The 14,571-nt window shown below is 54.8% G+C and overlaps 1 protein-coding gene across 4 annotated transcripts in view; it reads right to left on the reverse strand.

The window, feature by feature from the left end:
- Positions 1 to 14,571, reverse strand: part of ITPK1 (inositol-tetrakisphosphate 1-kinase) — a 171,952-nt gene that overhangs the window by 14,703 nt on the left and 142,678 nt on the right. For all 4 annotated transcript variants that reach the window (XM_014832109.3, XM_070514217.1, XM_044774243.2 and 1 more), the window contains 3 exons: positions 6,323 to 6,421; positions 5,881 to 5,921; positions 2,069 to 2,234 (listed from right to left, as the gene is read on the reverse strand). In XM_014832109.3, coding sequence (XP_014687595.1) covers positions 2,069 to 2,234; positions 5,881 to 5,921; positions 6,323 to 6,421 — 306 coding nt within the window. The remainder of the gene's footprint in view (positions 1 to 2,068; positions 2,235 to 5,880; positions 5,922 to 6,322; positions 6,422 to 14,571) is intronic.

Consider the following 14,571-nt stretch of genomic DNA (forward strand, 5'->3'; position numbering starts at 1 on the left):
CAGCCGAGGCAGCTATCAGATGCCACTGGCTGCAGGGCACACCTGACGTTAGAGACGTGAGCATGTGAAAACCAAACGTGTACCTGAGGACCAAAACAGCATCATAAGAGCTCAGCAGTGGCAGCAGGGAGGCTGATGGCCTCATATCTGCTCCAGAGCCAGGAGAATCCCAGTCTGGGTGCCCCACCTCCCTGCATGGACAGGGGAAGCCGGGGCCACCACACTGGATGAGGGGAACCAGAAAGATGGGTGGGGGCGGGAAGAGGCCGGAGCCCCAAAGCCCCCACTCAGTCGGTCCAGCTCGAGGGGCGCTGTCGCCTTGTGCTCCTCATCCAGAAAGAGAACACGTGTGTAAAAAGACCAAAGCCCATGGCAGCTCCCTGGCCTGGTGCCCTAAAGACAGTGGACATGGAATCGGCTTTGGGGACTGACGGATGGACACAATGAAAGTGACTCAGCTTGCCTGAGCCCGATAAACATCTCTCTGCTAGCTCTGTGTGTTTACCTGCTCATTTATTTGGCGCCGGTCTGCATTTTACGGTAAATAGCCCACCTGGAAACATACACACATGGAGTGCTTGTCCTCAGACACAAGACGCAGAGCCTACACCACCCCTCGTGGCTCCCAGGGCTGAGAGAGAAACTGGCCCAGCCTCTTCCAGCCCACAACTTATAAGATGCCTCTTGCCGGTAGACAGCCACACACAAAAAGACCCCTCCAGACGTCTGTCCCCTGACCCCCAGATCATTCCACCACCCCAGTGGACAGGGGCTGGGACCAGGGTACCAGGGTGAGGATGGGGACGTCCTGAGCCCTGAAAACACAGTCTTGCGCCCTGGAGCCCCCACGCCTGGTTGGGGAGGCTGCCTGTGCTCAGAAGGGAGCAAGAAGAGACGCACATTCCCAGTGTTGGCTCCCGGTGTTGTGTTAACGGGAGAAGGGCTGAGAGGAGAAGACGGAGCAGCTGAACTCCATCAAGAGGATGGCCTGCAGCGCGAGGAGCGGATGGGGACAGGCAGTCTCCCCCGCAGGGACTTCAGGAAGACACATCTGTTCGCTGAGATGGAGAGAATGCAGCCTGGTGTTTCATCCTGGGAGGGCGCGATTCCCTTGCACAGACAGATACATGAGCAAACCACGCCAGGGCAATCCACCGTCCTCCACAGGGTCCTCGTGGAAAGCTACACGGATTCCAAAGATGCTACCGCCACTGTTCTAAGGGTTTCCGGAACTTGCCTTAGAGATGCCTTTGGAGGCACCAGAACATTCTTTTGAGCAGCCCCAATGCCAGCAAATCCTTATCTTAGTGTCAGTTTTTCAAATGGCCAAGGGTGACCCGGTGTCAGGTGAGCAGCTGAAGAAAAGCTGAGCTCTGGAGCCCTCAGCGTCCCTAGAGGACCCCGTCTGAAGCCTCAAATGATGGCAGCATCGTGCAGAGGCCACCACCGTGTGACATCACAGGGACACTTAGGACCATCATCCACTGACCCAAAACACACTCACCCATGTGGTCCTCACCCCTGTGAGGGGGCACGGTGGGGTGACTGTGCCCACCTCTGGCCTGCCTGCGGCCCCACAGCCAGGAAGCCTTGTGTTCCGCGTGCTGACTTGACCTCAGCAGCTGCAGAGGCAGCAAGAACTCAGTTTCCCCAGTTGGAGAAAGATGACATGATAAGATCGTCAGCACTCTGGCCCTCAAAATACGAGGGCCCCTCCCTCCCTCCCTCCTTCCCTGAAGGGCCAATCATCCACGCCAGCATGTTCCTCGTGAGTCTCATTAACGCGTAGGGTCCCAGGGAGTGACTGGGGTACAGAAAGCTTCCGGGTGCTTCCTGCAGTTTATGGTGGTGCCCGTGGATGGAGCCCCGACAATCTGCTGGTCAGGGGTTTTTCACTCGACTCTCCAAGGTCCTGCATGCAACTCTTTCAACCTTCAGAGCATCTCCTCCTCCCTCCAGAAATTACACGGGGTGGCCAGGGTTAGTGCTGAAGGACAGATGGCTGACGCCGTGTCCCAGGCGTGCCCCTGGGCTTAGGGCAGCTGGAGGTGGAGTGAGGCTCAGTTACCTGATGTGCCCGCGGAGAAGTTCTTCAGCGAGGGCCTCTGGACCACGGTGTAGGACTCGCCGACCACAAACACCTTGTACAGGACGGCGTTGTGGTTGATGAAATTCTGGACCACGCAGGGCGGCTGGATGGCGCTCAGACCCTCCTGGTTGAACACAATGGCCATCTGGGGAGACAGGGGGCCAAGGGCTGTCAGTCCGCCACCCCTCCAGCCTTGGACACGGGCGCATTACCTATCCAGAGTGCCACCACGAGGGCTCATCCCTGGCCCTGTGGCATGAGGATTCCCCAAGCAGAGTCTCAAGCCAGGGTGAGTGAAGTGGGATTTGAGAAGAACGCCTGGAGATCAATTCACTCCTGCTGTGGGGGTTTGGAAATCCTGCACCATTAGGCCTGCCACGGAGGGTTGAGCTGGCTGTGCATTACACAACTCCACTATTCACACTGTAGTCTGGGAATGGGAGCCCCTGGGGCATATACTACCCAACTCTTATGACATCCTAGAGGTTCTACCACAAAGACCCAGGAGGGAGAGGCAGGAAGCAGAAGACTATGGATGAGGAGCCAGAAAGCCTTGGGTCAGAGCCTGTGTAATGACAAGGGCTGCCTCTGAGCACTCTGGACATGCTAGGCCCTGTTGTGACCACTTTAACATGCATCACCTGGTATGGTCCTCACAGTGCATCCCTGAGGGCACTATCATCATGCCCCTTTTACAGATGAGCAAACTGAGGCCCTGAGAAGCTCAGCCACCTGCTGCAAAGTGAAGCCCGAATGGGACCGGGTCTGCCCAGCAGCCAGCCTTGCCCTCTTACACACTGAGTGAGCCATACGGATGCTTAAGAAATAGCCACATGCTGCTCCAGGCCCTCTATCTCCTCCAGGGACAAAGGTCTCCAACAGGAGGATCAGGCAGGGAACTGAGGTCGGGAGAGCAGAGGGGCAGCTGGAGGAAACCTCTCGGCTTTGGCTGAGGCCGGGGCTGCTCCAAGCCCACTGAGCCAGCTGCCAGTGCTGGGGCCACGGCTAATCCCCAGCCCACAGGGCCCTGGGACAGAGCCAGCAGATGCCTGGGGCTGCTGGGAGGGGATCACGGGGCCTGGACAGCTGGCTGCCTGCACTGGCTGCTGCCGCTCACATCACCCATCACAGAGCACCACCTAGTGTGTGTGGCGCTCGGCTGGGCGGAGCAGAAGTAGAGATCCAGGCCGCACAGGGAAACAATGTGTGTGTGTGTGTGTGTGTGTGCACGTGTGTGTATGCTTCAGCGAACGTCCCCTCAGCCTTCTGACAAGAGCACGAAGGGCAGGAGATCCCAGCTCGGGCACTCGCTGCATAAGCGCAGGCAGAGGACTCGCCCGGTGTGAGCTCCATTCTCCTCGCCAGTAAAATCGCATCAATAACCACAGCGGGGTGGCTCTGGGGGTGCTTTGAGCTTTTAGCTCAGTGGTTTAAACAAAGAGGGGGAGTATTCCACTGTGGAGCAAACTAGTGTGTTCTCACTGGCTTAAAGCAAAAAACCAAACAGTTTTGTGAACATAAAACGAAAACAGAGTGATTTGGTAAACTCGTCCTGATTTCAGAGGATCTAAGGGCTGGGGGACTCAGGGAAGGGCTCGGGCAGGCTGGGGTGCCAGAAGGACCCCAACCGAAAGCCCCACATCCCAGTCTGAAGCTAATCACATGCACAGAGGTGCCCTCCGTCCTCGCTGCACCCAGCATCCCCAGGGAACGGGAACTAGGGGAGGAGCCTGGCCCCTGCACCAGCTCACGCTGTGGAGGGCATCCCACCAGGGGGCGCATCCCTCTGACGCTAACAGCCTCGCGGGAGGCAGGCAGCCTGCAGCACACGCGAGCCCCCCGGGAGTCTCCAGCCCTCCAGGTCCTGTTCTTGGAGGCTCTGTCCTTGACCCCACCCTGGAGGAGAGGAACCCCTCCCTGAAACAGCACACTGTGGGTCAGGGAGCACAGGCGAGAGACGGGGGCACGCACGTGTGTACAGCCTGGAGCCAGACTCAGACCCTCAGCTGCCTCCCCTGAAGGTACTGACCCCACACCGGAGGGTCAAGACCCCTCCGGAGGAGGGCACTCACCTGGATCCAGAACCCCCATCCCTTCCGCAGTGACCCTGCAGGCTAGAGGGCAATTGGTTCCACAAGAGCATATCAAACAGCTCCTGTGCCAGGCCCCGGGGCGGCACATGCAGCAAGTCCCTTATCCTTGCAACCACCACCACATACCCAGTTACAAGCGCGGGACAGACACTCAGAGAGGCTGGGGAATCTGCCCAAAGTCACACAGCTGCCAGTGCTAAGAGCCAGGCCCAGTTCTGGGTCTCTGTGATACCAAAGTTCTTGTGTGAAGAGCAGAGGGTTACCTCCCTGCAGACTGACCTGTTCTGTGTCAGGCTGGTCTAGTCACACCAACAAATGCTGTCACCCAACCATCCTGAAAACCCCATGGCACTGACAGACAGAGCAACTGTTTGGCGGTGGGAAGGGCCAGGTGGCAGGTAGATACTGATGCCACTGAGGGGAGCATAGGTCCTGGGGACATGATTCTGGCTGCTCTGAAGCGTTCCTACTCCCCACCCCTGGGCCTGGCATGGAGCACACCGCTGGCACCCCAGGCAGGCCTGGACTGGGAGGGCTCCACGGGGGCTCCTGACCTTAGGACACAGCTGACCTCTGCAGCGGGCTGGGATTTCTTGCCCCAACGTTCCTGCCACGACAGAGGTGCCCCTGGGCCTCACAGCCCCATCACAGCACCTACCACACCACATGAACACTATCTGTTTACAGACACTTGCCTGAAAGTACACACCAGGATAAAGAGCACTAGAGAAATCTTCCCCAGGGCGTGGCTGTGGGGTGGTCCATGTTTAGTCATAGGCCTTGTGGAGCATCTCTGACGGTGGGGCTGCCCAGGGACAGGCTTTACCACAGGGTCTTCTCTATGGGTCAAATGATAGGGCCCAGCATGTCCTCATGCACCTAATGGGGAGCTGTGCCCCGGAGGAGCATGAAAGGCAGGGGGTGAGGGGCCCTGAAGGCAACGCCCCAGGTATGGTTTCTAACGACATGAGGGCAACAGAGACCCAACGGAGCCCCTGCCTGGCCATCTGCTCTTCTCGCCCCAAAAGGCCTCCTCTGCCCGTCTCCTGCACTGCGTCTCACTGGTGCTATCTGCCTCTGGGATCCTCCGTTTTCCCATCAGGGCAGGATTCATGTCTTATGTGACCGTCCCCTGGCACCTGAGGTGGGGCCAGGAAAGACCTGGGTGGGTAAGTCAATGCATCGAGCAGGTAGGGGCCCTTTCCCCCTCCCACCCTCTTCCAACCCAGCAGGACAGGCAGATCCTCATGGACAGGGATGGGATCTCTTCAGGTAACAGCGGCCGTGGGGCCAGCCCAGTGCCCGACAGAACAGGTGCCCAGGGAGTGAGCAACACTGACAGGCCAAAGGACAGGTCAGACTGGGTCATGACTCTCATGGGCTCAAAGGGGGCAGGCTCATCCTGGCCATGGGACAGGACAGGCAAGGGGTGAGGTTGGAGACAGCGTGCAAAGCCGCAGCGTTTCTCCTGCTTGACTCCTGGGGAGCTCAGAGAAGGAAGGGAGGGAGAGAGGGGAGGACAGGACCAGGAAGCAGCCACAACCAGGAGCAGGACACGGGGCAGGAGCAGCAGATGTGAGATCCGGCACAGAGCCTCCAGTGGGCTCCCCACCCTGAGCTGGAAGGACGGGGGATGGGGGGGACGGCTGGGGTGGGGAGGTGGGGGATGGGGGCAGTCAGGTGGTCAAATCTACTCACCTCATGAGAGTTGGTGCCATGAGCCACTCTGGTTTTGCAAACTGTGGGTAAGGGAGAGAAAAGCCGAGAGGAGTTAGCAAGGTGATTCACCCATGAAGCCCAGCCTGGCAGATATAGGGAGAAACTCCCCAAACTCCTACTGCCGCTGGCGAAAGAGGCAGGTGGGGGCTGGGGAGACACACCGGCCCGACGACGGCCAGCAATTGCCCTCAGGGTGACCTGGACGGACACCCCAGGCCAGGCACGAAAAGCCCTTCTGTCCAGACTACCTGAGGATCTGTTTCCACAGTGCAGGGGGGAGGGCGTGGGACCCAGGGCCATCCCCTCCTAGGCAGCCAAGGCCTTCATCCACCCTGGAAAGGTGAAGGCCAGGGGGCCGTGGACAGCCCCGCCCACCCATGGACCCCCACATCCACCCCACCAAGCTCCAGGTGATACGCACTGAACGGGAACGCCAGGCCGTTCTCCTCCAGGAGCCTCATGGTGTCGTCCCCGCACAGGCTCGTGAGCTCCATGAAGGGCGGGGAGCAGATCCTGTCATCTGGGGACAGAGGAGAAGCCCGCGTCAGTCAGCACGTCTGCCCGCCGGCCGCGTCCTGGGTCAGACCCACGTCCCTGGGGGCCGCCCTCCAGGCCCTGCTCTCCTCATCTGATGCCCCAATTCCACAGTCACGTGCGCACACACACCCCCCACTGAGAACAGCAGCACACTCTCTAATCACATTTTCTAATAACATTTCTATAATTACAAAACCAATATATGATAAGTGTAAAACTGGAAGACCAAAGAAAAGTAAACACCACACCCCTTCACAGACGTGACTATTGCGACCACCTTGTTTTAGGCAGATACACATACACGCACACAGAGCTTTACAACAGGATGCTGTTTTGAAACCCGAACTTTCAACCAGCGATGCACATTTTTCTGGCTCAATACAGACTGGTCCCCCCACCTGCTGTCTTGGCTCAACAGGAATCGCAGGAACCATGCGGCACACTTAGCCCCCGCCATGTGGCTAGCACCGTGCTACGGGCTTTTGCAGGCATCACCTCTGAAGCCTGCAGAGCAGCCCCTTGAGGAGAGAGTGGAGGCTGCGGAGTCGCATGAGGACGCCCGCAGCGGCACGGCAGGGCCTGCACCCTATCCCTACCTAACGCAAGGCAGAAGACGGAATGGCACAGCTAATCAACCCCCGCCCCGCACTGGGTCTTGCCTCCTAGCTCCTCTCAAGCACGCTCCCACCCTCCTGCACTGAAGACACACTTCAGCCCTTGCCAACACCTTCTCCCCCGCCTCAGCTCTCCTGAGCCCCGAGTCTCAGAGGGGTGCCCACCTCCTCCAGGCGCCCACCCTGCAGGTTCTAGGTGTGTCTGGTTTTCTGAAAAGCCCCGTGAACTGAATCTGCTCTGTTCATCAGGATGCTCCAGGTGCCAGGCACCAGTGAAGGCAAAACAGATTATTTGTGGGATAACAAAACGCATTCTGACTCTCTACTGATGGTTCAACTACATTACTGGTTTGTTACTCCTACTTCTTGTCTAGTCTTCTTCCCTGGTCAGACCAACAGCTCTCAGGAGGTGGGACCACTCTGTACTTCTGGGCACAAGGGCTGGGAAAGGCTAAGTGTTAGTGGGGTGGGGGCGGCCTCCCACCCACAAACTTGGAAACCAGATCAAAAGTAAATAAGCAAGCGGCTTGTCTCCAAGAGCTTCTAGCTACTTGGCTGGCTAGGAAGTCAGTACGTTAAACCAGGGTGAGATCCAGCCTCATAAAGCTCATTAAAATGAATGCCAAGAATTACACAGGGCATATTAAAAATGTCTTAATCTCCCTCCTTCACCCACAAAGTCCAAACTCCAAATAGGCCAAGAGTGTTGGCAGATTTCAGGGGTTGCAGAGCTTCTTGGGGACCCCGGGAGGGTGGTTTGAGGAGGCGCTGCCGGCCCCCCGCATACAACACTCATTAAATCCTGTAAGTGTGGTGACAGAGTCTCCACTGACAGATGCAGAAACCAAGGGCCCAAGGGGTCGTCTTTGCCCGAGGTCACATGGTAGTCAATGACAGAGCCAGGACAAGGAGCCAGGCTCACACGGCAGGCCAGGAAAAGAGAAGTCAGGAAAATCAGAGTGGGGAGGCGTGGGGGACAATGTCCTGACCCTCAGCTGTAAGCCCTTAGCTAAACAAGGCCTCATTTCTGCACCCCCAGCCCAGAGTCAGAGCCAGGGCGGCAACGGTGGTGGGGGGCCAGCAGGCTCTTCCACCACTCTGGCGGGAGGAAGCAGTCTGTGCAAAGGCTTGTTCCTGTGAACACACAGCCCCTGAAGCCTGGCCCTAGAGAGATGTGACGCTCGAGGCGTGAACACACTGGAGGATGCTGCACAGGTGGACTGAGGGCAGGTGCTCACCTGGCCTGGCAGGGGCCCCGCCCTGGCCCACCTCCCCCTCGCCACACACAGGAAGATTCAGAAATTGCTGGAGTCACACAGGCTACCTCCTGAAAGCACGTCAGACTCCCCACCACCAGATTTTCAGAACAGGCAAATCAGCCCGGTTTTTAGATTTGCCTCGCAGCGCCCCCTCAACGTCCCCTCCCACCCCAGCCCTTCAACACTTTCACAAAACGTCACCACTAACAGCCAACATCTCAATAAGCTGCACTTGTTACATACCAAACACTGTTCCACACAGTCTACGAAGGAACTCGTTCACCCTCACGAGAACCCTATGAGGAAGCACGGTCAACACCATTTTACGGACGGGGAGAATGGGGCCTGGAGAGGTGACGTGACGTGTCCTGCCCAGAGTTACACAGTGAGTGAGTGGTACGGCTGGGGGGCTCACACCTGGGCAGTTGACTTCCCAGTCCATGCCACTGACACAGCCTCCCTAGTAGAAAAATCGGCCTCTCCATATTAACAGAATAACGGAGAAAAACCACACGATCCTATCAAGAGACACAGAAAAAGCATGCAACGAAATCCAATGCCCTTTCAGGATAAAAGCACTCCACAAACCAGGAACAGAAGGGAACTTCCTCAGCCTGATAAAGAGCATCTGTGAAGACCCACAGCTAACACCATACTCAACGGCAAAACCCTGGATGCTGTCCCTTAAGATCAGGAACAAGACAAGGACGTCTGTTCTTCCCGCTGCTATTCAACACTGCACTAGAGGCTCTGGCCAGGGCAATTAGGGAAGACAATGAAATAACATGCATCCAGATTCAAAAGAAGAATAAAACTACCTTTATTTGCAGAAAACATGATCTTGTATACAGAAAAATCTCAAGGAATCCACACACACAAAAAACCAAAAACTACTAGAGCTAATAAACCAGTTCAGCAAGACTGCAGGATACAAGATCAAAATACAAAAAGCAACTGCATTTCTACACCCTAGCAACGAACAGTCTGAATGTGAAATTGAAAAAAATTCCATTTACAATAGCATCAAAAAGATGAAACACTTAGAAATAAATTTAACGAAGACTTAAATGCTGAAAACTACAAAATATCGTTGAAAGACATTAAAGAAGATCTCAATAAATGCAAAGACACGCTATGTTCTGGGATAGGAGATTTAATTTTACTAAGCTGGGAACACACCCACACTGATCTACAGATTCAAAACAATCCCCATCAAAACCCCAGCGTGCTGATCCTAAAGATCATATGCAAATACAATGGACCCAGAAGGCCAAAACCATCTTGAAAAAGAACAACGTTGGAGGACTCGCACTTCCCAATTTCAACACTTCCTACTAAGCTACAGCAGTCAAGACAGTGTGCTACTGGAGAAGGACAGACATACAGATCAAGGGAAGAGAACTGAGAGTCCAGAAATAGACCCGTACGTCTCAAATCAAGTGACATTTTCACAAGGGTGCCAAGACAAGGGGAAAAATATTCTTTTCATCAAATGGTCCTAGGACAACTGGACATCCACATGCAAAAGAATGAGGTTGGAGCCCCACCTCACATCATATACAAAAGCCGATTCAAAATGGATCATGATCTAAATATAAGAGCTAAAAATCATCAAACTGTTAGAAAAAAACAGAGGTGTAAATCTTCATGACCTTGGACTAGGCAATGGTTTCTTAGACACTAAAAACACAAGCAATCAAAGTAAAAATAGATACATTTGACATCATTGAAATTAAAGACTTGTGCTTCAAAGGACATTATCAAGAAAGAGAAAAAACAACCCACAGAAGGAGAAAATAAAATTTGCACATCATGTATCTGACAAGGGTCTAGTATCAAAAATACATAAAGAACTATTAACAACCAAACAATAAAAAGACAACCTGATTTAAAAATGGGCAAAGGATCTGAATAGACAGTTCTCAAAATAACACATACAAATAGCCAATAAGCATGTGAAAAGGGTGCTCAACATCATTAGCCATCAGGGAAATGCAAATCAAAACCACAATGGGATATGACTTTACACCTAGTGGGACCGCTATAACCCCCCAAGACAGACAATAACAAGTGTTCTGACACTGCCGGTGGGAATGCACAATGGTGCGGCTGGTTTGGGAAACAGTCTGGTATTTCCTCAAACAGTTAAACACAGAGTTCCAGAATGACCCAGTAATCCACTCCTGGAAATATAACCCAGAGAATGGAAACACGTCCACACGAAAACCTGTCCAAGAATGTTCATAGCAGCATTACTCATAATAGCCAAAAGTGGCAACAACCCAAACGTCCAAGTGATGAGTGGGTAAATAAAACGGGATCTACCCACACGACAGAATGTTATTCAGCCATAAGAAGGAACGATGCACTGATTCATGCTGCAACACGGATGAACCTTGAAAACATTATGCTATGTGAAGGAAGCCAGGCACAAAAGCCACATATGATATGACTTTATTTACCTGAAATGACCAGAATAGGCAAATCCATAGAGACAGAAGGGAGATGGGTGGCTCCCAGTGGCTGGTGGGTGGGGGGAATGGGGAGAGATTGCAAATGGGTACATTTCTTTTGGGGTGATGGAAAACATTCTGGAATAAGATAGTGGTGATGACTGTATAATTTGTAAAAATATTCAAAACTACTGAATTACATGTACACTCAAAAGAGGTAGATTTTATGGTATGTGAATTATATCAATAAAAAAAAATAAGAAGAAACTCCAGCAGCAGCAGCTGCCGTCCCTCGCGTGCTTGCTCCCTGCGGGACACTGGACTAAATAAATGTTTCCCGTACAGAACACCATCTCCTTCAATTCTCCCAGCAAACCGGCAGTGTCCCCTCCCCACGCTAGGTCCAGGGTGAAAGTCAGAACAGGACAGGGGAGCGTTTCCCCAGAGATGTTTGGGGTCCAAAGGAAATGCAGACACAAGATATTTCCAATGACTGGATCACAACCAGCATTCAGTCAAATACCCCCATGTTTCCTTTTGGAAATCTCAGGCTCTGGTGTGTGAGGTGGCAGGACCCAGCACAGGTGGCAAAGGACCAAGTGCGCCAAGAGAGAGGGGTACATGCACACTGTCACACTCTTCCTCCTTTATCCTAATCTGGAGCTTGTGACCACACCCTGAGCAGCAGACCACTAGCTGCTCACCCTATTCCCTCTCCAGGGATGGGCCCGAGACTGAGACTGGCCTGCTCACACTGCCAGGAAGGGCCCACAGTCCAAGCTCAGTCCCCAGCGAGGGGCCAGCACCGGCTGAAGGCCGTCTGAGCTCAGGCCCCACCGAGGGGCCAGCACCGGCTGAAGTCCGTCTGAGCTCGGGCCCCACCGAGGGGCCAGCCTCGGGTGAAGGCCATCCTGAGCCCATGGGGCAGAGGCTGGAAGGGACCCGTGTCCCTCACTGGGCCGCAGCCTGCTCCACACCTGGGGCCATCTCCCACTCTGGACTTGGGTACAGCAGACCACAACGTCTTTACTGCTTGAGCCAGTTTCTGGCTCCTTGTAGCCAAAATCATCCTGCATGTCCAGGAAATCGCAGTAAATTAGAAACCATTCTTCCCATTTTGGTTTCAAGAACCATTCACCAACAAAAAGAAATATATTGAAGCTCAAGTAAACCCTAGGAGCTGGAGATGCAGCAGTGGACAGACAAAGTCACCCCGCCCTCGTGGAGCTCACGTCCCAGGTGAGGTGAACCAGACAACAAACTAGACTGATAAGTAGAATGTAGAGGTGAACAGTGCCAGTGGGAAACACAAAGTACAAAATAGGGAGCCGAAGGGGGTGCCAGCAGGGGTGGGGGTGTGATTCAGGGGTGCCTCACTGAGCAAAGAGAAGCGAAGGCCAGCGAATGGATCATGCATCCAGGGGGGTGTGTTCCGGGCAGAGGGAACAGCCAGTGCAAAGACTCTGCTCAAGGACATGCTGCCGTCTGGAGGCACGAACTGGACCCAACCTCTGAGCTGAGGATGGTGACGGCAGTCCAGCTCATGGACACAGAGGTCACCGAGCAGTGGAAGGCCTGGGAAGCAACCAGGCCCTGCAGCATCAGAGCCAGCCCCTCGGTGGCAGCAGACACGCGCGGGCCCTGCTCCACGTGAGAGGCGGTGACAGCAGAGCTTCCTCCAGCTCAGCCCTGGGAAACTCACAACGTCGCCAGCAGCTCTTCTCCCCAAATGGAGACAGAATAAGGCCTCTTTCTCTAAGGCAGCACTGGGAGCCCGGGAGGCTATTTCTGGTTCCCTGAAAAAGGCTACTGTTGCTTATTTCTGGATGGGAGTTGGAAAGAGGCTTTTTTTAGTTAGATGGTGGGTTGTGTTCTGTCAAGAGCTGAAACATCAGCCCCTGGGAAACCACAACACCCCGTCTTCCCTCTCTGCCACCCGCATCGGAGAACGTGATGCTGGAGGCCTGGGAAATGGGTGAGCCCCAATCACACGTCCACAGGTCCACAGAAGGGAAGAGAACAGTTCAAGGCCACACATGAGTCGCTGGCAGACCCAAGGTGAGAGGCCAGGCGTCCCAAGCTGCACACAACTGCCCCGTCCACTCTGCCAGGTGGCCATGCTCGCATCTGACCGGTGGCAGCTGCTACAGAACTCGCAAGAAGACAAAAGACCAATGACAAGCAGAGGACAAGGAGGGGTGAAGGAGAAGGGGAGACTGGCATTCTGAGGGTGTGGGTTGGAAGCCAGTCAGCCCAACTTTGAACCTGGGATGAACTACTCATTAGCCGCAACCTTTAGCAAATGGCTTAACTCTGCTGGGCCTTGCTCTTCTTGTCCGTAAAATGGGAGCGATGCCTCCCTGGAGGGTTGTTGGGAGGCCTGGCACATAAAGGTACCCAACAGGGGCAGCTGCCACCGCAGGAGGACAGGCAGATCCTGAATCATGGCCACTGGTCCACGTCCAGCTTCCTGGGGTATGTTGGGTGCTGGGCGCCGTCCTCACTGGCTTTCTTGCTGTGCCCAGCATGGTGCTGGCAGAGCAGGCCTTCTTCATGTGGCTGTGAAGGAAGCCTTGATGAGGCACTGGCAGTGTTGGGCCTGGGGACAGCTGTGATGAGCCTCTGCTTCGGTTCCCTTCTCTCAGACAGGCTTAACCTCTTCACCCAGACGTACCTCATGAAAACCCCACAAGACCTGGGGGCAGAGATGGTCCCTGAGGACATGCAGGCTGGAATCCTCTGAAGTTTCTGAGACAGGCGGAGACCCCGAAGGAGAGAATGACACCCCCGAGTCAGGCCTGTGCTGAGGGGAGAGGAATGCTGGCAGACACACCAGGGAGGGGCCCAGTGGCCAGGAGCCTGCTGCGTAGTCCTGGGCAGTGGGGCGACATCTCATCTGGAGCGTCCCACGGAGAGGACATACTACAACTGTGGGCTCTGTCTCCCTGTCCAGAACGTCAGTTCCCGAGGGCAGGGCTTGCCGGTTTTGTTCAGCTGTATAGGTCCAGGGCCTAGAACACTGCCTGGCACACAGCAGGTGGTCAACAATACTCGCTGAGTGAATGGACTGGCCCGTCGAGTGAAGGGGTTGACAGCGCCCTGGTAAGCAAGGCTGGCTCCTTGGGCATCCGGACAGATGCAGAACCTGCGGTCAGTGTGTCTGGGCGCCACCCGTACAGTGTTCCAGGCCCAGCCTGCCGCAGGGGCCGCCGGCCACCATCATGCTGTCACTGCCCCACCCCCCTGAGGCCTGCCCTGCCTCAGGCTCGCTCCACTTGAAAACAAGGCAGCTGCCATGATCACCCCTCAGCCCGCCCTTCATTCCTCTGAGGACTGTCTCCTCACAAACATCTTGTTTCTCTACTTTGCTGTGACTGTGGTTGCATTTTCCTTTTCTAATCCTGTTCTTCTCGAACACTGTTGCCATCAGGATTTTGCCATGGTTTACCATGTCCTGCTCATCTGGTGGTGACATCTCCCCGCAAGTCAGACATTTCCGTTTGTACCAATTTTTCTCCACGGCAGACGGCTTCAATGAACAATCTCAGGCATAAGTTTTCTGCTTGTGCTAAATCATTTCCACACACCAAGTGTTCAGCACTGGGGTTCCAGGGTCCACGGGAATCGACATTTCTATGGTTCTTGTGACACTGTTTCCAAAGGGAGCAGAAATGAAAGGATTTGACCATGTCTTCCCAGTCCTGGGCGGTCCCATTTTCAGAAACCTGGGCAGTACTTTCACGAGGGAGGACAACAGGCGACAGAGTGAATGATCCCATCCCGGCACGTATGGTCACTCTGGGGGCC

Source organism: Equus asinus, chromosome 7 (assembly GCF_041296235.1).
Source record: "Equus asinus isolate D_3611 breed Donkey chromosome 7, EquAss-T2T_v2, whole genome shotgun sequence".
NCBI lineage: Eukaryota > Metazoa > Chordata > Mammalia > Perissodactyla > Equidae > Equus > Equus asinus.